The sequence below is a fragment of the Idiotropiscis lumnitzeri genome, chromosome 7 (assembly GCF_059441095.1).
Source record: "Idiotropiscis lumnitzeri isolate Australia: NSW breed Sydney's pygmy pipehorse chromosome 7, RoL_Ilum_1.0, whole genome shotgun sequence".
Taxonomy (NCBI): Eukaryota; Metazoa; Chordata; class Actinopteri; order Syngnathiformes; family Syngnathidae; genus Idiotropiscis; species Idiotropiscis lumnitzeri.
This window is the reverse complement of record NC_142397.1, coordinates 23,338,769-23,366,666: the sequence shown is the minus strand read 5'-3', so window position 1 is coordinate 23,366,666 and position 27,898 is coordinate 23,338,769. Positions and strand designations below refer to the sequence as shown.

Here is a 27,898-nt window from a genome sequence, read left to right as displayed (position 1 = left end):
CTTGACGTTGCCTTAAGTAGCTAAACATTGCATACATGTATTTGTTTGTTGTAATAGTTTTGTGCTGTGAGTTTTAGTAATGGACTACATCTGTGCTGTTTGAGATTAAGACACACATCTAGATCCTTATTGATTGACAACAACTCCTTGCTGTTCTAGCCCTCTGGTGAAGCGTAATCTTTGTTTCTGGCACTTCCATTCAGTTTTTTTGGCGCATGCCTGTATGGGAGGTTGAGGGCAACTATTTTCCGATCAGATTTTCTGTTCGAATGTTAGAATCGACTCTTATTATGGTTAACATAGCATGAACTTAATTCAGTGATTTATAACAATACAATACAAGACAACTTTATTTATATAGCACATTTCACAAAGCGCTTTCCATATGGTGTAATATAAATTAGCAGGAAATTGGAACACAAACAAAAACACATATAAAATAGGTACCAGAAGAAATGCAGAACAGCGACAGTCTCATGTTCAGTCAAAACCCCTGCTCAGGGGTGTCAAACTCCAGTCCTCAAGGGCCGGTGTCCTGCATGTTTTCCATCTCTCTCGGCTGCAACACACCTGATTCAAATGAACAGGATACTGATCAAGCGTGCTGCTGATCATTTGAATCAGGTGGATTGCAATCGGGAGAGATTGAAAGCATGCAGGAAAGCGAGAAACTTGTTAGGGACTGGTGGAAAGTGAAAAGGCTACTTTTACTGCCATGAAGAAAACTAAACAAAACTGAACGCTTAGATAGCCAGATTAGAGTTCGCCAGTGGTAGCTTAACCTGCATAAGGGTGAGTCTTGTCCACAGTGCAGTTATTGTACGTACGTCAGGGGGTATTGCGCCTTTTTTCTGCTGCCGGTCCTTCTTTATGGAATTCTATTCACATTTTTATTCTTTAGCTTTGGACTTAACATGAGACTGTCGCTGTTCTGCATTTCTTCTGGTACCTATTTTGTATGTGTTTATGTGTTTTTGTTTGAGTTCTCATTTCCTGCTAATTTATATTACACGATATGGAAAGCGATTTGTTACAGCTCCAGCTGTTGTGAAATGTGCTATATAAATAAAGTTGTTTCTAGAGTCTAAGTCACAGGACCAGAGTTATGTTCCAGAAAATGTGGTAATTGTAATTGATATTGTAAATGTTAATGTATATTCCAGTAATTGTAATTCACGCATTTCATTTAATTAACCAATGAACCCTTGACCCTGACTAGACCCGAAAAAAAATCTGTATCCCTGGTCACGGGAACGCGGACATTGAGTGAAGGCGAAACGAGTGGAAATTATGCGCATTTTGGAATTTGCATTTGTTTCATCAACAAAGTTTTACAATTAAATTATTTCAATGACATTGTCATAGTGAATTTAAAGCAATTTCAATTTGAGCAGGATCCATTTTTCCGAAACAAAGTTACTTAGGGGATACAAATTCTGAAAGGTAACAAAAGTGTCAAAAGTGTTAGACCATTTCACAACAGCTGGAGCAGTAACAAAGCGCTTCTATATGGGGTAATATAAATGATCATGAAATTAGAAAACAAATGAAAACACATAACAGTAGATACCAGAAGAACAGCAGCAGTCTCATGCTGAGCCGAAAGCTGAAGAATAAAAATGTGTTTTCAAATGAGTTTTCAAAGTGGACAGAGAGTGGGCTTTCCAAACATTCAATGGAAGGTCATTCCATAGGAAAGGACCGGCAAATGAAAAGTCATGATGCCCCCTGGGGCTGCGCTTAGTCCTTGGCACCTCCAGCAGCAAGTGGTCCGCAGACCTGAGGCAGCGGGCGGGTGCGTAGAGGTGGAGGAGCTCTGAGAGGTATGCTAGGGCAAGGCCATTTAAAGATTTGAAGGCGAACATAAGCTTCTTAAATCTAACTCCAAAGTGGACTAGGAGCCAGTGAAGAGAAGCCAAGATTGGGGTTATGTGATCTGTCTTCCGAGCCTCAGTAAAAAGGAGAGCAGCAGCATTTTGGACCAGTCCGAGGTGCTTGAGCGAGGACTGTATGACTCCAAAGTAAAGTGCATTGCAGTAATCCAGCCTACATGTAACGAATGCATGTATTACTGTTTGTAAGTGCTGTTGAGAAAGAAAGGGCTTCACTTTAGCCAGCTGCCTAAGATGAAAGATGCTGGATCAAACAACAGCACTGATATGCTGATCTAATTTAAAAATCACTGTCCAGTTTAAAACCCAAGTTTGAGACTGTCGGCTTTAGGTAAGATATCGGCCGAGGTCAACAGGATTGAGAGTGGAAGGGCCACTGGGACCATCATAACCTCTTCCGTCTTCGTTTCATTGAAATTCAGGAAGGTAAGTGATTTTGATATCCTCTAGGCTGGACAAAATTGTTCTCAAGGAAAAAGCGTATTTTTTGCTGAACGGGACATAGATCTGACTGTCATCTGGATAACAAAGGAAGGAAATTCCATGTTTTCTGTCAAGGGAGAATCGCCCCAATGTGGAGGAGCGACTCCCTCCTCGGCAAGTAGGAATTCGGACACGAACCGCAGTCAGCAAGTTTCTGGCCAGGAGAGATGAAACCCCAGTGAACAGGTCTGATCTCTGAACCTCCAATTCTCCCCAGGCCTTTTATTGAGAATCATAAGTCACGTCGACATGTGCCGACACATTACAATTAATACAGAAATCAATACAGGTTTACACAACAGTATCAAAGGTACATTCAATCTCAAAGGTATGTGTATTCTGGTCCTAGCCGATGTTTGTCCGGTCCACATCTGTCTCCTTTCATGTTTATTTAGAGTGGAGTTTGTTCGGTTGCCCTGACCTGAGTGGTTGCCTCAACCTAGGTGCAGGTGGCTGTGTTGTTTGGCTCCCAGATTTGTTGGTTAATGAATGAACCGAAATTAGCAACAATATCTCATAATATAGTGTTGTGTGGTGTGAGTCTTTATTCTTTTGTAATGTTGAGTGATGTTTAGACTTTGTGTGATATTTGACTGTTGTGATATTAGGTTTATTCCTGATTACATTTGATAACATGATTGCTCCTATAATATTCTTCACATTTTCGTAGGATACAACATCGGGGCAGCAAGTATAATGAAAAGAGCAAGGGTCCCAAAACGGAACTTTGTGGGACACCGTAGGACAAAGGGGCAGAGCGGGACTTAGTCCAACCTAGGCGAACACAGAAGGTCCTGCCAGTCAAATTGGATCCAAACCATTCTAGAGCACTACCACTAATGCCCACCTCGTGCTGTAAACGAGCCAAAAGAATATTGTGGTCCACCGTGGCGAATGCTGCAGTTAGATCGAACAAGGCAAGGCATATATAGTCTCTAGTGTCGTATATAGTAGAATATAATTTGACACTCGTAACAGGGCTGACTCAGTGCTATCCATTTTCTTGAAGCCTGACTGGAAAACTGCCATGACGTTGTGTTCATCCAAAAACGATCGTGACTGCATGTTCGCCACATTTTCCAAAGTTTTAGAAATATAAGGCAATTTGGAAATGTGTCTAATATTTGACAGCACACCTTCATCAAGGCCGGGTTTCTTAAGCAGGGGTTCCACCACAGCATGTTTAAAATGCTGGGGGACTACACCAGAAGAGGGACTGCTGTTAATAATGGCCAAAACCAATTTGCCAATACTCGGAAGATCTTCTTTAAAGAAATGAGGGGGGACGGTGAGCCGGATGGCTTAATATGGCAAACCACATCCTCCAAAGATGACAAGGAGATCGCGTCAAAGGAATCTAACACTGCAGAACAAGGAACGTGTCCGGAGGGGTCAAATGTAGCATTCGAAACAACAGTCTGAGCTGTAGCAACCTTGTCCATGAAAAAACTGCAAAAATGTATTACACATTTCAGGGTACGAGTCTGTGCAATTTGGCTGTCTGGGTTTAAGTGCAGAATTGATAGTTTGAAATAGAGTTCGCGGATGATGACAATTTGCCTGAATAAGACTAGACAAGTACACCCTCTTCGACTCTTTCACCTTGCTTTCATAACTGTGCCAGCAGTCTTGAATTTGTTATGAGAAATGCAGCCTGTCTTTTTTACACTTGCGTTCAGCTTTGCGGCATTCTCGTTTAGCTGTACGAGTACTTTCATTAAACCATGGCTCCGGTCTTACTTTTGGTCGCATAATTTTTAATGGAGCCACAGAATCCAAAATATTACTACATGAAGAGTGGAACAAAGAGCTTAGTTCCTCTGTGTTTGATGAGGGAACACAGAGCTGATCAAAGGCTTCAGAGAACCGACTAGCAGTGAGAGGGTTGAAATGCCGGCGGTTACATTCACTGGTAGTGGAAGTAGGTTTTACAGCAGCAGAGGAAAACACTACATCAAAGAGCACTGTCATGTGATCAGAAATAACATTGTCCAACACTTTCAAATTTGAGATCAACAAACCAAAAGGTCTAACTTATGTCCCTGTTTATGAGTGGGGCCAGACACGCATTGCACCAAATTGAAAGTCTATGACTCTCAAAAAGTCATTTGCGAGTCCATTTTCAGGACAGCACAAATGTATATTAAAATCCACCATCAGCAGGATCTGATCAAATTTTAGCATGATTTCCACAAGAAAATTTGAAGTCATTCAGTAATTCGTTGTATTTTGGAGGTCGGTATGTAACCCTTCCAGAGTGATTACAGTTAACTACAATATAGACCAGTACTAAGTTCGACTATTAAGATAGTTGTAATATTATCAACCAAATAAATGACCACAGAAAATAGAATAAGTTTGAACTGCCGGCTTAGTTTAGTGAATAACAGTTGTTTAACATACAATTGACATACAATTACACACAATTGACATACAATTTACACACAATTGACCATAAGGAAAATGTTTCCCCTCTTCTGTCAAGTGAATTTTTCATTATCAATCTGCTTTTCTTTTCCACTATTATTTAGTTTGGAAAATATAATTCTCAACCCAGGTTGTTGCTTTAATAAATTCAAATTTTATGTTCAAATCTTACCCAATCTATACTTGACTATATTACCTCACTTTTGTTTTGAATAAAGTTCAGTAAAAGGTAAATATTCTCTTTGATCAGTTAAGTACAACTTCAAGTCTCAACCATTTCACTGTATGTTGTTCAACAATCAATATTCAATAATTCTGTTACAGCATTATCATGTATGGTTGAAAAAAATAAATGTGACACAATGTACAAAACTAAAAAAAAAAAAAAATTCGGAAAAAGACTGAATCAATCCCATTGTCCAAGTGTCTCTTGTTCAAATTATTTGTGTTCCTCTGGTTGTCCTGAATAGTCAATCCTACGAATCCACTGCAGTGTAGCAGAGTAGAAAACAAATTGATCCTACCAAATTGATGAAATAATACAACATCCAGCAACTTCTCTCCTCTCTTGGTTGAGAAACAGCTCAAGGGGCTCGTGGGTGGCTCGCCATCATGCGTCTCGTACAAGAATCCAGCTCCGTCATTTAGTTCAGAAGTTTCTGAACCAAAACTTAATAGCCCATCATAATAACAAAATATTACTAATACATAACTTAAAGAATACATCAGGTGGCATCAAATGCAAATTAAAGTAATTTTTTTTGTCTAATGAAATCGATGCTAACACAATGACGCAGTTTCAATAATGCAGGTGGCCAGTGAAGAGAGGAAAATCATCGCAGGGACACTCTGACAAGCATTCAATTAAGCATTCAATTCACCTTTTACAGCCATCACTTAAAATAAAACATTATACTTTCGACTTTTTAGCTTTCTTTTGTGCTGGAGCCCATCCCAGCTATCTTCGGGCAGTAGGCGGGGGACACCCTGAACTGGTTGCCAGTCAATCGCAGGGCACACGTAGACAAACAACCGTTCACACTCACACTCATACCTAGGGGCAATTTAGAGTGTTCAATCAACCTGCCATGCATGTTTTTGGAATGTGGGAGGAAACCTGAGTACCCGGAGGAAACCCACGCAGGCACGGGGAGAACATGCAAACTCCACACAGGATGGGCAGAGATCGAACCCACAACCGGCGCTGTCTCTCACTGTGAGGCCATCGTGCCGACCAGTCGGCCACCGTGCCGCCATTATTATTGTTATTATTAATATTAATAATAATGATAATACTAATACATTTATTATTATTAGTAGTAGTAGTAGTAATAATAATAATAATGTTGTGAAAACCTGATAAACCTAGGAAAATTAAGCTATTGCTACTCAGAGCCTGTCCCTGTCCCCGTGAATAATGCTGGTCCACTGAAACGCTCATCATTTTGAATATTAAATCTTGTCATTGCAATCTGTTAATTTAAAAACAGGTTGAAAAGGATTTGCAAATAATTTAGTCTGTCTCAATTACATTTTACACAATGTCCCAAATTCATTGGATTATGGCTTTTGAATTAATCTTATAAAATTAGTTTTGAAAAATAAAAGCAGTTCCCGGTTCTGCTTAAAAGTTATTCCTTCAGTTCACCACCGAGCACAGGGAGTATGGTGACAAGAGTTTTGATTGTTATGCCTACTTTCCCTTTCAGTGCTAAATATGTGTTTTCCCACGGAGTCCCAAAATAATTGGGAATTGCCTTGTCTATTTGACAGCAGTGAAGTCTGACAGTGTATGTTTGGGGTCTCTTCTGGTCAACGTTGTCACACAGTCCAGCAGATAATAATAGGATGAGCTAAAACTCACTGAGACTGAAGCGGGACTTCCCATGTCTTCAAGTATTGGTAGCAGCGGTGTTATTTCCCAAACATCCCCAACATCATCCTCATTGCCAAACAAAGACGTACACCATATGCTCGAACATCAGGAACACTTTAAAGAGAAGGTCACTTGGAAAAACATCACATATCCCAGGGAAATGAGGATTATTTGTTTATATTTGCTTAAAAAGAGAAAAAAAAAGGTATGTCAATACTGTCCCACTATGAATAGAAAATGAAGTGAAAACAAGTAAACTAACAGGAAGGAAGGGTGGAGAAGTTCCTCATGTATTGAAAAGAAAATTCAAGAGATGTTTGATGACTTTTGATAATGTTTGTATTGTGAGATAGGTTGCTTGTAGTAATTCCCATGGCCTGATAAAGTAGCACTTTATAGCTACTATAATGTTTTAACGTTGACCAAATGGCAGGCATGATCACATAATAGGATAGTAAAGATCCGCTATGAGACTCTTGAAGGGCATGGATGCTATAAAAAGTTCCTCAGAAGATAGGACCAATGTGACACCATCCATTTCTGTGCTTTCCTTGGCTACTGTTTTCTCATTTGAGATGATTTGCTTTTGGTCGGTTTCTTAAAAACTAAATTTTTCACCCCGTTAAGAACAAACATTACTGGGACAAGTGGTGCCTACAGGAGCTGTACGAGGCAGCCACATGGAGTTGTTCATATACAATTAAATTCTGAACTATGGTGATAGAGAAAGTACTTAATGGCCACTGGGCTTTCTCTAGCCAAAAATAGATCAGAAAAATATGGAAAGCAGTATAGTACAACGGCATATTTTGGATGTGAATTCTAGAAACCAATGGAATTGAGTGTCACAAGATAAAGCTAGCACTTAGTTTTTAGTTGATTCAGTGGTCCCCAGCCTAGCGGTCCACGAACTGGTGGTTGGTCCCTAGTATCAGACCGCACAGAAAGACAGCCCAATTTAACGCCCCCCTCCCCCCACCCCCACGCACACACACACACACACATTTACTCGATCAGACGTGGTGGAGAAATAGGATATTAGGCAATCATTGTCCAGCTTTTCCTACTCTTATTCGTTTGGAAATGGAAGAAATAATCAAAATGTAATAGTAAAAAGTAGGGATCTTCAATACAATTTTTTTTCAGACACATACAGTATGTCATCCCGAAGTCCTCAATACCAATACCATTTAACAATACCACTAGTACTTTTGATACATACAAATTCCCAAACAACAATGAGAGAGCTCGCCTCCCTGTGGGCAGCTGATGTCCTTTAATAGTCCCACAATGGGGAAATTTGCAGTGTTAAAGCAGCAAAGATATAGATCACACAGAGGCGGCGGTGTAATGTCGCCGTTAATGTATAACATTAGTAGCAGACATTCATAAAAAGCATGCAAATATACACAGTATATACATATATACACAAATCCCCATGTATATACACTTACATCCCACAACATATACAATTGTAAGGAAACACTCCTAATGTCTGTCCATGATACAGAGGGGAAATAAATAAAAACGCTGCAATGGTAAAAAAAAATACAGAATGATAGAAAATACTGCAATGATAACAATACTGCAATGACAAAAGTACTGTAATGATAAGAGACCTGAAATGATAGAAAAAATACTGCAATGATAGAAAATACTGCAATGATAAAAGTACTGTAATGGTAAAAGTACTGCAATGATAAAAAATACTGCAATGATAGAAAATACTGCAATGATAAAAGTACTGTAATGGTAAAAGTACTGCAATGATAAAAAATACTGCAATGATAGAAAATACTGCAATGATAAAAGTACTGTAATGGTAAAAGTACTGCAATGATAAAAAATACTGCACTGATATAAAATACTGCAATCATAAAAGTACTGAAATAGTAGAAGTGCGGCAATGATAGAAAATACTGCAATGGTAAAAGTACTGCAATGATAAAAAAATACTGCAATGATAGAAAATACTGCAATCATAAAAGTACTGTAATGAAGAAAGTACTGCAATGATAAAAAATACTGCAATGATAGAAAATACTGCAATCATAAAAGTACTGTAATAGTAGAAGGGCGGCAATGATGGAAAATACTGCAATGGTAAAAGTACTGTAATGGTAAAAGTACTTCAATGATAAAAAAATACTGCAATGATAGAAATACTGCAATGATAAAAGTACTGTAATCGTAAGAGTACTGCAATGATAGAAAATACTGCAATGATAAAAGTACTGTAATGATAAGAATACTGTATGGTAAACAAAATACTGCATTGGTCAATATTTAAGTACAGCATTGGATAAAGCGCAGTAGTAGTGTGTTTTTGTCAGGTGTCGCGGGTCAGCGAGGAGGGGGAGGACCCATAATGCGAGGAAGCAGGGGAAGGTGTAACTTAAAGGGAATTTATTGAACGGATCAAACAAGGACAAACAACGTGGCAGGGTGCAAAAACAATGAACGAGGATGAACAAAACACGACGGGAACGAACTGAGCGGGGCTATGAGACGGGACAGGGACAGGTGACAAGAGCTGGGGCATGAACGAGAGCGAGGTTAGCAGTGGCGTGCAGAATCGCCAAAGCGAGGGCAGCGATGTCGGGAAGGAAGGGCAATGCACCGACGCTGAGCTGTCGGCACGGGGTGGTTCTCCAGCTGTTCTGAAATGCACTATATGAATTGTATTGTATTATATTGGGTACATATTCAGAAAATCAGCGCAACTACCATGGGAAGACCTGGACAGCTATCACACCAGGCTATGCATGGTAGCGAAGAATTGTGAATTTACAGACACGGATTCTGAAATAAAAGCTCAGCTGCACGTCATCTAGGCTACGCAGGAAAGCGTTGAGAGACCCAGAAATGACACTACATGGACTTCTGGACCATGGGAAAACTTTTGAGCTGTCTGAGATGCAAGCTACAGGCATAGAACACGGCACGGCTGCCACAGTAAGTATATTGTATAGACGAACTCAACAAAAGCCCTCCGATGGAAACAAATGAACCAAGAAAGGCAAACGCAACGACCAATGCAGAAATTGTGGAGGCAATTATCCGCATGAAGAAGACTGCCCAGCCAAAGGCAAGACATGCAGAGCATGGGGTAAGCACAATCGTTTTGCAAAACAGTGCCGTTCGACGCAAAGGCACTACTGAAGGGAAGCATTATAAAGAATACAAAAAGGAACAAGACACATCTCAGTGAGTGCATTATGTCAACCAGTAACACACAAGACGAGCATAACAGACCTGAGTCATCAAGCAGTGATGATGCATATGTATTTGTAGCAAATATGGACATTACAAAGCTACCACAGACAAATATCTCAATGCTGCCAATCTTAAAAGACTCTGGAGCCACAGCAAACGTCATCAGCAAAGCAACATATAAGAAACTGCAACCATGTCCACTACTCAAGCCAGCTAAGAAAAAAATATATCCATATCGCTCCAGAATCGATCTCCCTGTTGTGGGTGAGTTTGAAGGACAAATACAAAATACAAAACAATTTTATTTTTATAGTACATTTCACAACAGATGGAGCTGTAACAAAGCACTTTCCATATGGTGTAATATAAATTAGCAGGTAATAAGGATACAAACACTGAAACACATTTACAATAGATACCAGAAGAACAGCAGAACACTGACCGTCTCAGGTTGAGTCGAAAGCTTAAGAATAAAAATTTGTCTTCAAAAGGAAGCAAGCAATCCCAGGGCACCTTGTATGTTATTGAGCTTCTCCATACGGAGTTATGATACTTCCACACAGCTAGGTCAGATCAAGGTTGTGACATCACTGCTCCCCATGCCGACTACGACTGTCGTAGATGAGCTTGTTAGCACTTACCCTGAGCTCTTCGAAGGAATTGTCAAAGTCTTTCAGGTAAAACTCTACATAAACCCAAATGTACACGTCATATGCCAACCGCACAGATGAGAGCCATTCCACATCAGGCAAAAAGTGGAGGATGAACTGCACAAACTTGAGGCGGAAGACCTCATTAAGACTGTGTCAGGTCCCACACCATGGGTCTCCCCCATTGTAACACCACCTAAACTAAAGGACCCGAACAAAGTTAGACTGCACGGATATGAGCCAAGCAAATACTGCGACTGAATGTGAACGCCACATCATGCCCACCGTTGATGATGTCATTCTTGAATTGGATGGAGCCACTGTTTTTTCAAAGCTAGACCTGACTGCAGGATACTACCAGTTGGAGTACCATCCTGAGAGCAGGTACATTATTACATTCACTACTCACCTTGGTCTGAGGTGATACAAACGTTTGTACTTTGGCATATCTTCAGCTGCAGAGGTATTCCAACATTCTACTTGCCAGACTCTCCAAGGCCTCAAGGGAGTAAAAACATGAGTGATGACATCGTCTATGGAACCTCTCAATCCGAACATGAGAACAACCCCAGAACAGTATTCCAGAGGCTCAAAAAAGTGGCCTCACACTTAACAGAAAGAAATCTGAGTTCAACAAGTCCAATCTTGAATTTTTTGGGATTTATTTTCTCTGCTGATGCCATCTCTCCAGATCCCAAAAAGGTGACACCCATTCAAGAAGCAGGTGACCCACAAGATCCCAGCAAAGTCAGGAGTCTACCCGAGATGGCCAACCACTGCTCCCGCTTCATCAAAGACTTTGCATCCATTTCTGCGCCACTGCTCAGACTCACAAGAAAGGACGCACAGTGGACTTGGAGTGTTTTGCATGGATATTTGAGAGAAGTAATCATTATGGTCTGCTGTCACCAGGAGCGCTATACCACGGCCAGCTATCAATCGACGGACCGAATGGTGAGTAATGAAGTCTGCATTCTGCACCTAGTAAGTGTATTCACATTATTTGTTTACAGCTATTGAACTATACCAAGGTCTCAACAGTGTTTTAGCATTAACCAATGTATTCATCACCTCCACCTGATTGCCATGTTCTGCAAAAAGTGGGAGGGCTTGGGGAACACGTACTTCAAAGAAAAAAATAAAGGTGCTGCAGGAGAAAACGAGGGGCTCGGCAGCAGTCCCAGGAAACAAGCAGAAGTACTCGGCGATGCTCTCTTTTCCGGTGGACATGAATGAAGCGTCTGCATCCGGTAAACCCCCACGGTCAAATACCAACAAGGCATAAGCCTGCATTTGGTATGAACATAGCATAAGTCTCAATTATTATGTAGTCTCGATATTGAGATATCTGTGACCTTTCCTCCTGGCTTGGCATCTTCTCATCGCTGACACCCTTAGTAAACTAATATGCATATATTATCTGATTTCAGTGAACGCCATAGAGTCATACATTGTCACAAAGGCTGGGCAGAGCCGTCTCCATGTGGGTAGGTGGCCAAAACAGTATCACAGTAGAAATCATTTTGGACAGGTTTGACCTACAGAGAAGGCTCCATGTGAAATGTTAGCTTATCAACGTTTCGCATTTTAGCAAAAGTCATTCAAAATTGGACCGTTGTTAGACTTTCCTTTTTGTTTACGCCAAAGTTCATACCAGTTCTACAATTCAAACCCAACTTGCAATAAATCCTTTACAAATGTGTATTTTTTTTGACAAGTGAACAAACACATTCTAAATTTCCATGGGAGAGCGGCACACACAATTAGCACATCCACCTCACAGTACAGAGGTCCAGGGTTCGATTCCGGCTCCGGCCTTCTTGTGTGGAGTTTGCATGTTACCTCGTGCCTGCGTGGGCTTTCTCCAGTTACTCCGGTATCCTATCACATTCCAAAAACATGCATGGTAGGTTGAACACTGCAAATTGTCCCTAGGTGTGATTGTGAGTGTGATTGGTTGTTCGTCTATGTGTGCCCTGCGATTGGCTGGCAACCAGTTCAGGGTGGACCCCGCTTACTGCCCAAAGACAGCTAGGATAGGCACCAGCATGCCCGCGACCCTCGTGAGAATAAGCGGCTTGGATAATGGATTGATGGATGGGATTTTTTTTTAGTTGCACATTATCTTACACACACAAATGTACCAAGCATACAATTAGTTTCATCTCACTTTCTGACAGTCTCTTGTGGAACATATCAATTGTTGCATTTTTGTTCAAAGATTTTGTATTCAATAATATTTTAGATTTCAAAATTATTCTTCACATACTGTACACTTTCAAACATAAACAATGGTCAGGACTGTTTTGTGGAAGGCTTAGCGATGCATGTGCGCTTTGACTTATGAGTTGTTTCTGCTATGTAAGGTCGGAGTAATTAATTCTCTGCCGAAGGAGTGTTTGCAGTGAGGAGATGACACAGCTGTGTTAGATGCCTTTGTGTGTGCATACGGAAGTATTCTGAGGCAGACCTGTCCCCATGACTGAGCCATAGGGCGGCGTGAATTGGGCAATTATTGTAGCAAAACCATTTAGAAATGAGTATTTGAATCCACAAATGTGTAAAAAAAAAGTTGTATACCTACCCATAGTCACAAATGATTAACATGAATCAGGGTTCGAAGTTAACTTTAAAAACTGCTTGCCCATAGGACAAATGCCACTAAAATTTGCCTTGCCCAAGTGGCCAAATTACTTGCCCAACTTGGGCAAGTGACAATTTTTTTTCTCTTGCCCGAAGATTAAATTACCTTGCCCTGAGTGACTTTTTGTATGACAAAGTGTCTAATTACAAATTGCATGAATTTTTTGTTCGGACAGTTCCTGCCTAGAAAGAATTAAAAATACGTTACAATCATAAAAGGGTTGCTTATATAAAAATGTATCATGTATTAACATATTAATTAGGTGTCTGCTGACCCAGGATTATGTTATTCCTTCGTGAGTTCTATGTTGCAGACGTTGCAGGCATTAAGATACAGTCAATGAAGCATATGTCCGTAAGGAGCTGGCAGCTCGCAGGTAGAACTGATCCTGTGAAAGCTAGACTAAGAATAAAATGTTTATGGTTGTAAAATGTGTGCCACAAATGTAAATAAACATATAATCTGATAAGCATAAATTAATCTTGTTTTCATCATCAACCATGAAACCCTGCTCACAACAGCATGTATCATCCTGTGCAGTTATTGAAAATGTTAATTGTAGTTTTAATAATTAACAAATCTGCATGTTAAATTGGGAAAATGATATTACAGCAATCCAGATTATCAATTCTAAATCCAGGAGAGCCTATTAATTAAGTAAATTATGAGTGTGGGAAATTTGTGTATTCCTTTAAGACCAGTGGCCTGTGGTGCTGCCTCCATAAGTTTCATAGCATAAACAGAACACAGTCACTGACACTATGTCAGGTCATATCATGGAGCTAATGAATTAACAGCCAATAATCAAATATTACTCCCTTCCTTACTCACAACTGAATTGTCTACTTAAAAATATTCGAGTATTTTAGTCATGTCAGAGGAATCCGAAATGTTCGGATTTGAACAAACTCGTCGCCACTTGTAAACATGCGCAGAAAGATGCGCAGAAGGTAAGAAAACTTCCGGCTGTCAATTTTCGGCCGAAATATCGTAGGTTTTTGTTGTGTTTTTCAAACTTCAAATGAGGATGCAACTACAGCGAGTTCCAATACTGCGGGATTTATTGACGTTCACTTTAACTCGACATTCACTGAACTAACTGATCCCCGTAGCGCCCGCTCATTGCCCCCGATAAGGCCAATGGACCATACCACAACATAAGGGGGTGTCTGGGTTAAACCATCACCATACAGTGACTACAAACAGATCACACCACAGTTTACGTCGGAATTAAAGATATTTGGCTGCTTTAAAAAATGCTTGCCCGGTCGGGTAAGTTGCCCATAATTTTACCTTGCCCGTGGCCAAATTTCACTTGCCCCGGGCAATCGGGAAGCGGTTAACCGCGAACCCTGAATGAATCTACAAATGTGTATAGAGAATCTAAAAACAGTGTTACAAAAGTCGCCAGTAACAAAGTAATCGCTGACGAGTTATATATATTTTTGTAACATTATTACAAATACTGGGAAATTCAAGAACACAATTATGTATTTAATTACATATTTAATCACATAATTTAAGCATGAAAGCAGTCTATTACCTCACTTACAAGGTAAGATATTCACTAAATCAATAACCACGATCAGAATTTTTCAACTTACTTGGGAGGTAATGTAGCAAAGTTGATTGACAATTTTCTCTCTCTTTCAAGCGCTTTATTAGATTTTTTTTGTTTAACTCTGCAATTTACATGGCTTGCGATTCATTGTTTGAATCACCAATCACTATCATGGTTTCATAAAATAAAAAAGTCAAAATACAAGCAATAAAAAAAATCAAATAAACCAGAGTAAAACGCAGCAAATAAATTTTGAAGAAATAAGAGTCACTGTACTTTTTAGATGTGAATTTAATAAATTCTGAGCTATAAGTAGCAGGATGTAAAAAACATGGTCATTCTGATTGCCTGTTAACAATCAAAATGCAACATGTCTGCCTCGAAGCCGAAGAAGTCCGGTGGCCGATCACGTCACGCTAAATCAACTCCAATCGGACAAACTACATTACGCCACATTAGAGCCTGGTGTGCTTGTGCATTTTTTTTTATTCAAATATTGTCTTTGTGTAGTAAAGAGAATAATAATTTACAAAAATGTGAATTATTTTGTTAAAAAAATGGAATGAAAAGGAAAATGAGAAAAAATTTAGTCAGGTGAGCACAGACATTCTGAAGATGTTTGCTTTTATTACACATTCATTATCTATCCATCTATCTATTCATCTATCTATCCATCTGTCTGTCTTGTCTGTTTTGCTATACAGCTATGTGTTTTGTCAGACCAATTATCAATTATGCGTCATATATCACTATTATTTGAGTGTAAACTAATTTGATTATGTTGATAATTTCATTCATTTCAAGGTTTACAGTCTGTGATAAATTATTGGACGAAATATCAGTTCCATATGGAAATAAAAAATCTTATTGATACAAATATTGATCAAAGGTAGTGATTTCCCACCACAGAAACATTTAATATTATAGCCCATACTATATAGGTACACATTCTCATTCAACTTTACCAGCTACAGTGTGGTTGCAAATTTTGCATTTTTTCTCTTCGTGTCAAAATCACTATTAAATAAATTAATCCACGATTTTTTAATCCACGATTTTCTTTTTAAGTAACTCATTATTATACAAAGACTAATATTGTAAATAAACATATAACATTGCTTTTGCGTCCTGTCAGCATTGTGTGTAGACACCAGATGCTCGGCTACTATATTGCTTGCATTGTTTTCACTGATGTTTTTTTTCTGGAAAATATCCTAGATACATTTCATATGTGTGAGTGTGTGTTTATATGTTGGGCCGTATTACTTTTTCTTTTTTTAACTCAGCTGAAGAGGGCCATTTTTTTTAAACATTTTTCTTTTCCAAGGTTGCCAAAACCCTGAGTATGAATCAGATAAAACCAGCAAATTTTAGTTTATTGAACAATCATTTGAATATCTCAGTTTTTTTAGTGAAGAGCGATCCAAATATTATTGAATGATATTCTTGTTTTAGTCATGTATAAACTTCCAAGACAAAAAGGCAAATTTATGGAGGAAATTCTGCCAGTAATCTGGACTGACTGTGACTACCAGGTCACAAATGGAGACTTTAATATTCATCTTGGCAACAGTTTGGGTGAAAATACCATAGAACGTTATGCTATACTTGACCCTTTTAGTCGCTCATAACATCTAAAAAGTCCACACATTCTCAAGGTCGCATTCTTGATCTCATTATCTCCAAAGGTGTTGACATTTCAACTGTTGCTGGTAAAGATCTGGCTAATTCAGATGATTTCTGTGGGTGTACGTTTAACTACAAATAACCCAAAAAGTTCAGACAACCAATGTGTCTATTTAAAAAATGTAATTAATTAAAAAATATATGAAAAAAAATAGATATAAACAGGGAGACAATCAATGTTTTCATGAAGATTATGGATTTCACCATCTTCGGATGAAGAGACTGTTGATGAACTTTTGGATGAATTCACCTGGAAAATCTCCAATGCCCAGGATGCAGTTGTTCCTATTAAAACTAAGACCATTCCATGTCGACCTAAAACACCTTGGAGGTGCACGGCGGGCATATTAACTTTGAAATAAAACTGTAGGAAAGCGGCGCGAAAGCGGAGAAAAACTAAACTCCCAAGGTCATTTTGACCTATACAGAAAATATAAAATAATTAGTAAGAACCTAAAGAATACACACAATCTATATGTTGTGCTTGACAAACTCACAAATCACCCAAATCAAATATCACCAGAACTTCTCTCAACAGATAAATCCAAGGAATTTCCCTGCTACTTCAGTGAAAAAGTACAACCAATCAGGTCAAACATTGTCACAAGCCAGAAAAATTACAAAATGACGAGGCACACAAAAACCCAGGAATAATTCAATTACCATGGCGGACTAATATAGAGGATGAAAAAAAATATAACCAATGATATATGTTCAGAGTTAAAGCAAAAAAATGAACAGCTCACTTCAGTCAGGTAAGTTTTCTAAAAACCTGAAAGTAGTCAAGCTCCTTGTAAAAAAGAAAATGCTTCATGTGTCCTTTTTTTAGTAAATTATAGACCAATTTCAAATCTTGGGTTTTATTCAAGATAGACGAGAAAGTGGTTTTTAATCACCTGAGCAAATTCTTGAAGTCAAACTCAAATCCCAATCAGGATTCCGACCGCCTCATAGTACAGAAACAGATCTTATTAAAGTTCTAAATGACATGAGATTGAACACTGACACGAAACGTGTTGGTGCTAGTCTTATTGGCTCTCAGTGCAGCTTTTAATACAATTGATCATAACATATGGTTGAACTGGTTGGAATCTTGGGTGGCATTTAATGGAACAATTCTAAAATTATTTAGTTTTTACTTGGAGGAAATTATGTGGTGTCCTGTGCTTTTAATGTTTTGGGGAGTCTATTATTTGTCTTTGGCTTGGCTTTGGCGGCTTCCTCGTTCCACGCCCAGGCATGCCTCTGCAATTTCTGGCCCCTGCAGCTCATCAGCACCATCAGCAACAGCATAAAAGCTCAGCGCAGCCAGGAGTCAGGTGCCGGATTATCCTATTACACCCGTGGTACTTTGGCCCGTACTTGCAAAAAGCAGATTTGCCTTGCTACTGCTGTCCTTTTGCTCGTATTGATCCCGTGCTCTTGTGTGCTTCCTCAAGCCTTCTTTCTGCCTGTCCGCCCAAGCCCGTGTCACCACCGCTTGCCCTAGAAGACCGGACCGCGTCTACCACCCCATCGCCTAGCCTGCTGAACTCCGGACCCGCTGCCTTCACTCGCTTCTACAAAAATAAACACATTCTCATATCCCGGTTGCTCTTGGGTCCTTTTCTCTTACCATTACGGTTCCCCCCGACCATTACAAATTAGTTACTTTGTGAGCATTGGAAGTTTTGAATAAAACTGATTAGCCATGAGGGTCAGTCCTTGGACCCCTTCTGTTCAGTCTGTATATGATACCTTTGGGTCAAATGCTTCAGAACCCCAATGTTGGCTATCACAGTGATGCAGATAACACACAGCTATATCTATCAATGTCCCCAAATGACAGCAGTTCACTCAACATATTGTGTCACTGACTAGAGCAAATTAATAACTGGATGATCTAAAATTTCCTTCATCTAAACCAAAACAAAACAGAGGTAATTGTTTTCGGCAAAAAAGAAAAGATGATGGTTGTTAGAAAACAAAGACCAAGTCCAAAATCTTGTGGTGCTGATAGGCTCAGACCTAACTTTTAGGAATCATCTGAAATCAACCAGTCAAACAACATTTTACCAGCTGAAAAAACATATCCAGAGTGGCTTATTGACCATGTATTAAATATGCCAAATCTAAATAGAATTAAAAGATTTTCCAACCATGTTTTATGTGGATTACTTATGTATATTTTTTAAAGAAAATAAATCTCTACAGGGCGGCTCGGTGGCCGACTGGTTAGCACAATGGCCTCACAGTGAGAGACAGCATCGGGCGTGGGTTCGATCCCGGCTCCGGCCATCCTGTGTGGAGTTTGCATGTTCTCCCCGTGCTTGCGTGGGTTTCCTCCGGGTACTCCGGTTTCCACCCACATTCCAAAAACATGCATGGCAGGCCGATTGAACACTCTAAATTGCCCTAGGTATGAGGGTGAGCGCGGATGGTTGTTCGTCTCTGTGTGCCCTGCAATTGGCTGGGAACCAGTTCAGGGTGTCCCCCGCCTACTGCCCGAAGATAGCTGGGATAGGCACCAGCACCCCCCACGACCCTAGTGAGGAGAAGCGGTACAGAAGATGGATGTGGATGGATGGATAAATCTCTACAATAAATAATTTTTAAAACAGGCTCTACTGTTTATTCAGTACAATAATACCACATTGTGGGAAATAACGTGGCCATGCTAAGGCTAAATTAAGAGGATATATGCAGAGCAATTGAAAAATGGCGAAATACAAGCTGACACGAGAAGAAGCTCTCTTCAGAGGTAAAAAGGCATAAAGTGAATATCATCAGTTGATCAAAATATCAATGCTGCTGACAGCATGCAAGGAACCCAAGGTATTCTGCTCCTGAGCCTCTCATCGGGAGCAAGCAGCGTAAAAGGCACACATGGACAATCGAGGGGAGCCAGGCATCTCACGTCCAACTACCTCATTGTGCTTTTCAAACAAGGCTACAGAAAATTGGGACGCTGATTATTTGTATGATGCTGAACCTGACTCGAAAGGAAAGATTTCCCCTTGGATGGGCTTTGAAAGCAACAGAGAAACTTTTCCCGTGGGCCCGAAGGAAAAAAAGCAAAGAGGAGAGTGAATTTGATGGTAACTTTTAGTAACCTCAAAATAACCTTCTTTCACACTTCATCAGCCCATGTCCATACATATTCCAAACTCCCTATACTACAGGAAGCCTTAAATTACGAACAAGTTTAGTTCCAGCAGAAGAATCACACCCATTCCTCCTATTGGCAGGGCAACGAAAGGTGACAGTACTTTTATCATTGCAGTATTTTTTATCTTTGCAGTATTTTTACCACGACAGTACTTTTATCATTGCAGTATTTTCTATCATTGCAGTACTTCTACTATTACAGTACTTTTATCATTGCAGTATTTTCTATCACTGCAGTATTTTTTTTATCATTGCAGCACTTTTACCATTGCACTACTTTCTATCATTTGCTGTACTTTTACTATTACAGTATTTTTATCATTGCAATATTTTTATCATTGCAGTATTTTCTATCATTCAGTATTTTCTTTATCATTGCAGCATTTTTATTTATTTCCCCTCTGTACAATGGACAGACATTAGGAGTGCTTCCTAACACTTGGAATGTTGTGGGATGTAAGTATGTATATACATGAGGATTTGTGTATATAGGTATATACTGTGTATATTTGCATGCTTTTTATGAATGTCTGCTGCCAATGTTATACATTAACGGCCTCATTACGCTGCTGCCTCTGTGTGATCTATATCTTTGCTGCCCCATTGTGGGACTATTAAATTACATCTTTATCTTTAATGTTTTCTTTAATTCACTTTGCAACAAGTCCAGTAAATATATTTTTATTGTAAGTCTATTTCAATATCGTACAGGTAATGGAGGGAGTAGATGTCTGGATGATTCTGCCTGGTGTCATGCTGACTGCAAACCTAAGAAAGAACTCAAAGCATTTCTCACCATGTATTGGGGTGTTGAAATTAGGGCTGTCCCAAAAGATTATTTTTCTCCCGATTAGTCTAAAATATAATTTTTAAACAAATTTTTCAAATAATCCAGCAATTATGTTGGCATTGATAGTTATTAATTCATAAAATCACTTGTAAACATTTATATAGATATTTTTTTATTTAAGCGAAAAAAAAAAATGAAATTAAATCAATCATGTCGCTTTTAAATAAGCATCTGACGCGTGAACCTGAATGATGTATTTCTCTGTCGATGCATTACATTGAAACAATATGTGAGCGCATGTTCAGCGGCCCAAGTAAAATAATTATGACTAAAAAATAAATAACTCTTAAATAAACAAAAAAATTAGGTCAAATACTAAAAACTAGAGCAAGTGAATACAAACAGAACTTTTTCCAACAGGATTTCACTTCTCTCCTCTCTAGCGTCATTTTGAGGATACTTTGTGTCAATTCAGATGCTCTTCTTGTGTTCATTATTCTTTTTTGGAGGGTAAAAACTGCAACGTCAGTTTGCTTTAACCTGATAAATACAAGTAAATCAGAGGACATTGAAATATTATCGCAATGATTTTAAAAAGGCACACATATATTCATGCAGTCCATGGTAAGCAGGTTAGTGCTTCTCAAGTTTTTTTTTAAATCAGCGGGAGCAGAACATCATCCTAAACACGACCTGCATGTTGTGCAGTGCAGTGCATGATGTCTGCACAGAGACGATGAGACGAAGAGCTTTCATGAGCAGATACAAAAAAAAAATCTCACGTGTTATTCTTTATGGATAAGTAAAGAATACATGTACAATGGCGCATAAAGCAGCGGAACCAGTAACATTACCTACAAGCACCAAAACAATTTTACCGGAGTGAATGAGCTCCGCTTATGTTAGCTATATAATGCACAAAGCTGAAAACACAACACCGTGTAACTTTGACAACAATCCGCTGTTACGAGAAATTAAACTTAACAATGAATGTTAATACGTTGCACATAACTTAAGTAAAACCGTGTCACATTAGTTGGTTAGATGGACTTAACCTCTAGCTTTTTGCTTTCCATCATCTTCCAGCAGTACACCCGGTTGACATCGCTTCAGGTGTTCATTCTTCACTGATTTAAAAAGGCTACTGACAACCATACTTTGGACTTTCTTGTCCGCTTTTTCAGCTGTTTTGGCGTACCACTCTCCGGTTTCCCACCTGGAACGCTCGGATCCGGTGCCTCTGCCATTTATTCTGTTCTCCTTTCTTTTTTGCTGTGCGCACATGTTTACAACTGAAGGTATGTACGTGTGGCTGTCAACGACACTCGACGGTATGTTGTGCATACGAACGTATTCACGTCATCGACATGCAACGTTTCTTTTTCTTTTTTTGAGCGACATCGATGGCATGTTATGCACGCCGACGGATATACGTCGTCTGCTACGTCGACAAGTCGAGACAACCCTAGTTGAAATATGTGGTGTATCCTGTCGTATGCTTCCATCCTACCACACCCAAAAAATATGTGTCGAGGGATGGACGTTAATACACACACACATTTTTGCATTTTCGGCAAATGTTAATATTGTAACTATTTGGATTGTTGAAAATATATTTTATTTTGGCATCAAAAAAAGCTTTTTCTGATTTTTTTTTATTTATTAGAAGACAAGTACTCTTTATATACATATTTTAGCTGTCATAAAAGGAAACATTTTTAAGTGTCACATTTGTCAGTAACTATTCTCCAGAAGCTGAACAATGAGAGTTCTGTTTTGTATGTGTCCTTAGAGAAGGTCAGGGGAAAAGGTAACAATAGCAGGACACCAGGGACTCTGTTCCCAGCAGTGCTTACCACTCTTTTCCTGAATCTCCAAAATCTTCTCCCTGATGGGTCAACGCTCGCGCCTCTGGGGTAAGTCTAACTTTTCCCCAGGCTATACCAAGCAAGTATTCTCCCATTCTCGTTGCCAAATGACAGGAATGTGGTGACAAGCATCCTTTTTTTGTGCTCTCCCAGTGGTGCTGTGGAATTATATGTCCTTTATCAGCATATTGCACAAACTTTCCAATGTATGGTGGTGAATTAAGACATAGCTATCAATAATCTCAATCTATGATACCTGGATATTCAATTTGGTATAAGGTACACTAGAGCAGAAGGAAAAGAATAAACCTGTATGTTATATTACAAACATTAAACAAGGTGTAATTCAGCGGTTGAGTGTGGATAGGGCAGAATGTTTATACGGTAGCATATACCAAATGCATTTATCTCTGATCATCCCAGTTCAAATGTAGTGTGTATATTAAAAAGATAAAATAGGTCCCTTTATGTTTGCAGGCTTGATAAAGAAATTGAATTAAGAGTTATCATATTATAAAATTATACCTCTGTATCACATTACTTATTTGGTGCCTGTCTGTCTGCCTGCCTTGCCTGTTTCCCCAGTGTTTGTGGCGATTGTTGGTGGGGCGGGTTTTGCCGGCGACACACTTGGTCTTATTTTGACTCAGGTGAGTACTGTAGAAGGATGGCAATGGAGTATTGCATATTGATTGTATGTTTATGCCTCCATTCCCTGCTACTTTACTCTTACTGGGGTCAAATGCTTGAGAAGGCCAACGCTGACTATCATGGCTGTGGCTCCAACAATACTCATCAATTATCCCAAATGACAGTTCAATTGATTTGTTGTGTCACTGCCTAAAAAAAATACTGGTTGAATCAAAATTTCCTTCAGCGAAATCAAAATAAAACTGAGGTAATTGTAATTGACACAAAGGAAAATAACACTATCTACTCTGAAAAATCAAAGAGACATAACTCATTTGAATAATATTGAACCATTGCTTTTGATCCCATTGCCATTGTAACTCAATTTTCGAAACATTATTTGATACAGATGCATGTATCGCATACGCAGGCACGTGCACACACACATGCATCCTCATACACGGGCAAACACACACATACCTAATGGAACTGCGTAGGTCAAATCTTGGTAACCTTATTTAAGATTTTGTTGGCCCACGAAAATTAAGTAAATTTTCAGTTGTTAATTTTATGTAGATTTTATGTATGACTTTTGTCTGTTTCAAGTAAGTTTTTTTAGGGTTTTTTTTTCCTTTCACAGAGGGTTATTATTATTTTATATTTATTTACTTGGTGATGTAAGCAATCAAACTTAAAACTGTGGTAGTGAAGATGATAGGCAACACCTGACCTAGGTGTGTTAATTATATGTTGTTTATCAATGAATATAGCTATGTTGGTCATCATATAAAAGGAAACGGGTACGCCAAGGAGTACTAGTTGTGTTTATATTAGTGGCATAGCTCCATGAGGGAAATTCCCATGGTAGTGTATGTTTACCCTGAGCTATTTCTGCACACTACCAGATAAACAAAGTTTGCCCTGTCACACCCTTTCTTTGCATTTTCTCAAGTCTCCCAGCTCCCCATCTTTGTATTTTCCTTCCCACGTGGAGTCTTAAAGGGTTATGAGAAGAACTAGGGAGGAGGGCTGAGAAAGAGATGAAATGAGTTTGATAAAGTCAAGTGATGTGTGTCATTACTGAATGTTTTAATTCGCATTTCCTAGTTAGGTTTTCTTCATAGCCCATGTGAATATAGTTGTGCATCCAATCTCGTTACAGAAGATACTACATCATAAATGGATTAACATAAATAAAAAAGAGGATGGTGTTCCTGAAAAGTGTCAGTTCACTTCCTGACCAAGGCACGGAAACTCCCAAATTCTCAAAAACATGGCATTATTTTTAGTGTTAGTCATTATGAATAATTATAAAACAAGACTCATACACCGTATTTTCTGGACTATAAAACGCTACTTTTTTCCTAGATTTTTAATCGTGCAGCTAACACAGTGATGCAGCTTTTCTGTGGATTCTTCTTTCACCGGTAGGGGTGCTCTATATCTATAGTTCAGGAAATACACTAAATAAATCTCAATTGTTTTTTCTCTGGAGTCTGTTCCTTTTTAATTAGCAAAGTTGTTGCCGTGTTAAAAGGTACTGTTATAACAATATGTTTATGTACCTTTATGTGCATTCACAGTACAAAATCATTCTGTACATGCAGTAAACAACTATTTTTTTTCATCGTTGAGAACTGCGGCTTATTGCCTGGTGCGGCTTCTAGTCCGGAAAATACGGTAAGTGTTTAACGGCAGTCATTATGTGCCAAAAATTTGGTTAAAAAAACAAAAACAAAATAAAAACAACAGAAATGCAAACAATCACACAAGAAATGGAAGCCCACAATACTATTGCAACAGTAATTTACAATGCACATCCACGTTTTCTGGATATTGACAATATTTGTGAATCAGCCATGATGCAGAAGCAACGCAGTTGCTGTGGTTATATTATGTTTTCATGCTTTTAATATGCCTTGAGTTTATCCTGTCAAATAGGATCTGGATATAAAATTGAATTACTCAGTGACACGTCAGAAAGTCAAGCATGCTCTGTTGTTATCCCGTATTTTTGTAGATAAAAAGACTTTTTGCTTTTCAACTTCGGTGTAATGTCTTCCACTGTGTCCAAATTCTGCTCCTCATGTGGCAGTACGTTGTGCACCTAGCAGACTCAGACACAATCCATTGAGCCGCAAACGTCACCACATGCTCCTTACCATCCCACGACCGCCAATCAGGGAGTGATCATCTCACTGGCTGCTGCTTTGCTTTTATCACTTTGTTTTGCTACTCCTCCTTTATCGGTCGCCCAGGCTGTCACACTGCCAGCTACCATGCTCTTCGCATCAGATCTTTTCCTCTACGTCTCGCTCACCTGTGGCACCTACTTGTCCAAGTATCTCCACGTTGCCCTTCTATTTTACCCCCCCCCGACTCTGACTTTTATGATTGTGAAGATGAGATGGCCCAGATTTGGTTAACCTCTCTTTTCTAAATCAGATTCAGATTTTGACACTGATTTTATTTTACCAGTCTGTTTCCCAGTTGGGATTCAAGTCTTTGTTGCTAAAACTAAATACCAAACCAAAATCAACCACAACAGATCATGACACATTCTGTTTTTATTGTTTATGACCACTTTAAAAATACCACATTTTTCACCAGACCCGATGTGTGTGTAACATTTGGTGAGTTTTGTACATGCAATAATAATAAATGGAGCTGCAAGCCACTATGAAGGGCCCTCGCAGTCCAGGCCACTTTGGGGTACTGATACATTGGAATTTATTTTCGCCAAACCTGATGTGTCTGCCCAATAATCTGTCTATTACTCGTCATATATTCCCATCTTCTCACGCATATCTATTGAATTTCCCATTTAAACGGCTTTTTTTTTTCATATAAGAAAATGAAACCTGACGCTTAAGAGCGTCATTTAAATTATGGGAATACTTGACGAAGCAAACATAATTTTTTATAGCACAATAGATCAGAAAACCTCCCAAATTAACAGTAGTGTATTGCAGCACGCATGACAACAGTGATTATGTGAACTCATCAAATGTTTCCAATATGGCCGCCTACATTCTGTCAGGTTTCACAAGGAAGTTGAGGAGGACCCAAATACAGGGAAGCGAAGCAGGAGTAACTTAAAGGGATAATTAATATCAAGAAAACAAAAAGGCAAACGAGGAACTTGGAATGAACAAAAGACTGAAGTACAAAATAACAGCGATCAACAAAACACAAGGACTTGACTTAACTGGAGAAAGCAGACAGGCATGTGAACAACTGACATGGACCTTGGCATAACTAATGACCCGGCAAGAACTAAAAGGAAATGGAACTAAATACAAACAAATTAACGAGACACAAAGGGTTGGAGGGAGCTGATTGGTTAACACTAGGGAGTTGGACGACAAATACAGGTGGACACAATCATCTGACCAGACACAAACAGACAAGGCAAAACCTGAAACTAAATACTAAATCAAAATCAACAAAACCGATCTTCTGGTATCTATTGTAGATGTGTTTGTGTGTTTTAATTTGTGTTCTAATTTCATACTAATTCATACTACTACATATGCTATGCAGCTCCAGCTTTTGTAAAAAGTGCTCTATAGATATAGTTTTATTGTATTGTATTGTATTGATATTTCCATGATTCATGTTCAATCACACTGCCTAATAGAATAAAGGAAAATGAATCAGGAGTGGTGAGTTGCATGAACTTGTTAACCTTGCAACCTGACGCTGGATAAGAGGCAGAAAATGGATGGATGGAAGTATGGATGGGGGATGGAAATATAATGGTTTCTTTTAAGGGTGGTCTTCATATAACTTCAGTCATTCCTCCATCGACTATTAAATGTGTGAAAAGGAGCATTAAATAAAATGAATCCAAATATATAACAGGTATGGGCAAAAACATATTTGATAAATCATTGCTGTACATTACACTTCTAATAAAATGTGATTAAATAGAGGCATGTAGAATAAGTTCTCATTTTTGTGTTTCCTAAAATGTAGATCTGAACAAAGCAGTGAATGAAGAAGCCGATGTGTAGAAACGGAAGAGAAAAACCTCAGGAGGGATATAAAAAGCAACCAGTCTTGAGATTGAGATGGTGAGGAAGGAAGGAAAAGGGGAGAAAAGATGAGAAGACACTGTTCTTCACGTAGTGGCTGAGTGTCTCAGAAGGCTTTTGTAATGCTTTACACAGACCGGTTTTCCAAGGTCCACATGCAGCCTGTCCATCTGTTTTGATATTCAGTTTGAGGCTCTTATATGTTTTTTGCAACCACAGGGCAAATTATTACCAGAGCGGAACAGATTACCCATGAAAAAACAAAACAACAAAAAGTAAAAATAAAAGCATGGTTGAAAAGATTCAGACAAAAAAGATAGGCATGAATTCATGCCTATTGCCACCCCTCTTCTTAGTTAAGGCACTATTGCCATCCATTCACCTATGAAGCCTGACCCAGCATTTTTTTTTTTGGGGTGAGAAGTGGGGTAGAATATTAGATCTACAGTCAATTGAAGGGCTAAGTTATCGTAACATTGACTGGGAAATGAGCTCAGCACTCAGTGATTATATAAACCACTGCTGCACATTTGCATTGACAATTGAACAACATTTTATAACATTTTACAAGTATGGTGATCCCTCGCCTAATCGAGCTTCGACTTTTGTGGCTTCGTGGAATTTTTTTTATTGTGCTCTATGTAGCGGCCCCTTGGGTTTCGAATAAGGACGCAGAGAGTTTCGATAATCTTCAATCTCTGACCGAGAATGTTCAGCATTCTGCACCATGAAAACTACAGAACAACAGAAAAACAAAAATTGTAATCGTAGTTTCACAAATAATTCACATATCAATTATGGATACACAATGCTCCTATCAACTCAAAACAAAGGAATGAAGATATACAAATGAATCATATTATACCATTTCAATATACCGTCCAACTAATAATTTACATTTTTAATATATTTAACATTTTATACACTACCGTACCTCATTCCGCTCTCTAAGGGCGCTAGTTAACAATTCCGACAGTCAGCTATCTTGCGT

At 38.9% G+C, this 27,898-nt stretch overlaps 1 protein-coding gene across 12 annotated transcripts in view; it reads right to left on the bottom strand.

Annotated features, from left to right (window-relative positions):
* Positions 1 to 27,898, bottom strand: part of bcas3 (BCAS3 microtubule associated cell migration factor) — a 474,526-nt gene that overhangs the window by 88,875 nt on the left and 357,753 nt on the right. Inside the window, exon 23 of one of the 12 annotated variants that reach the window (XM_088299834.1) lies at positions 25,418 to 27,641. The exons of the other annotated variants lie outside the window; for them this stretch is intronic. Within the exon in view, the coding sequence (XP_088155960.1) occupies positions 27,535 to 27,641 (107 nt within the window). The 3' untranslated portion in view covers positions 25,418 to 27,534. Of the gene's footprint in view, positions 1 to 25,417; positions 27,642 to 27,898 lie in introns of those variants that run through there. 12 annotated transcript variants of the gene reach the window in all.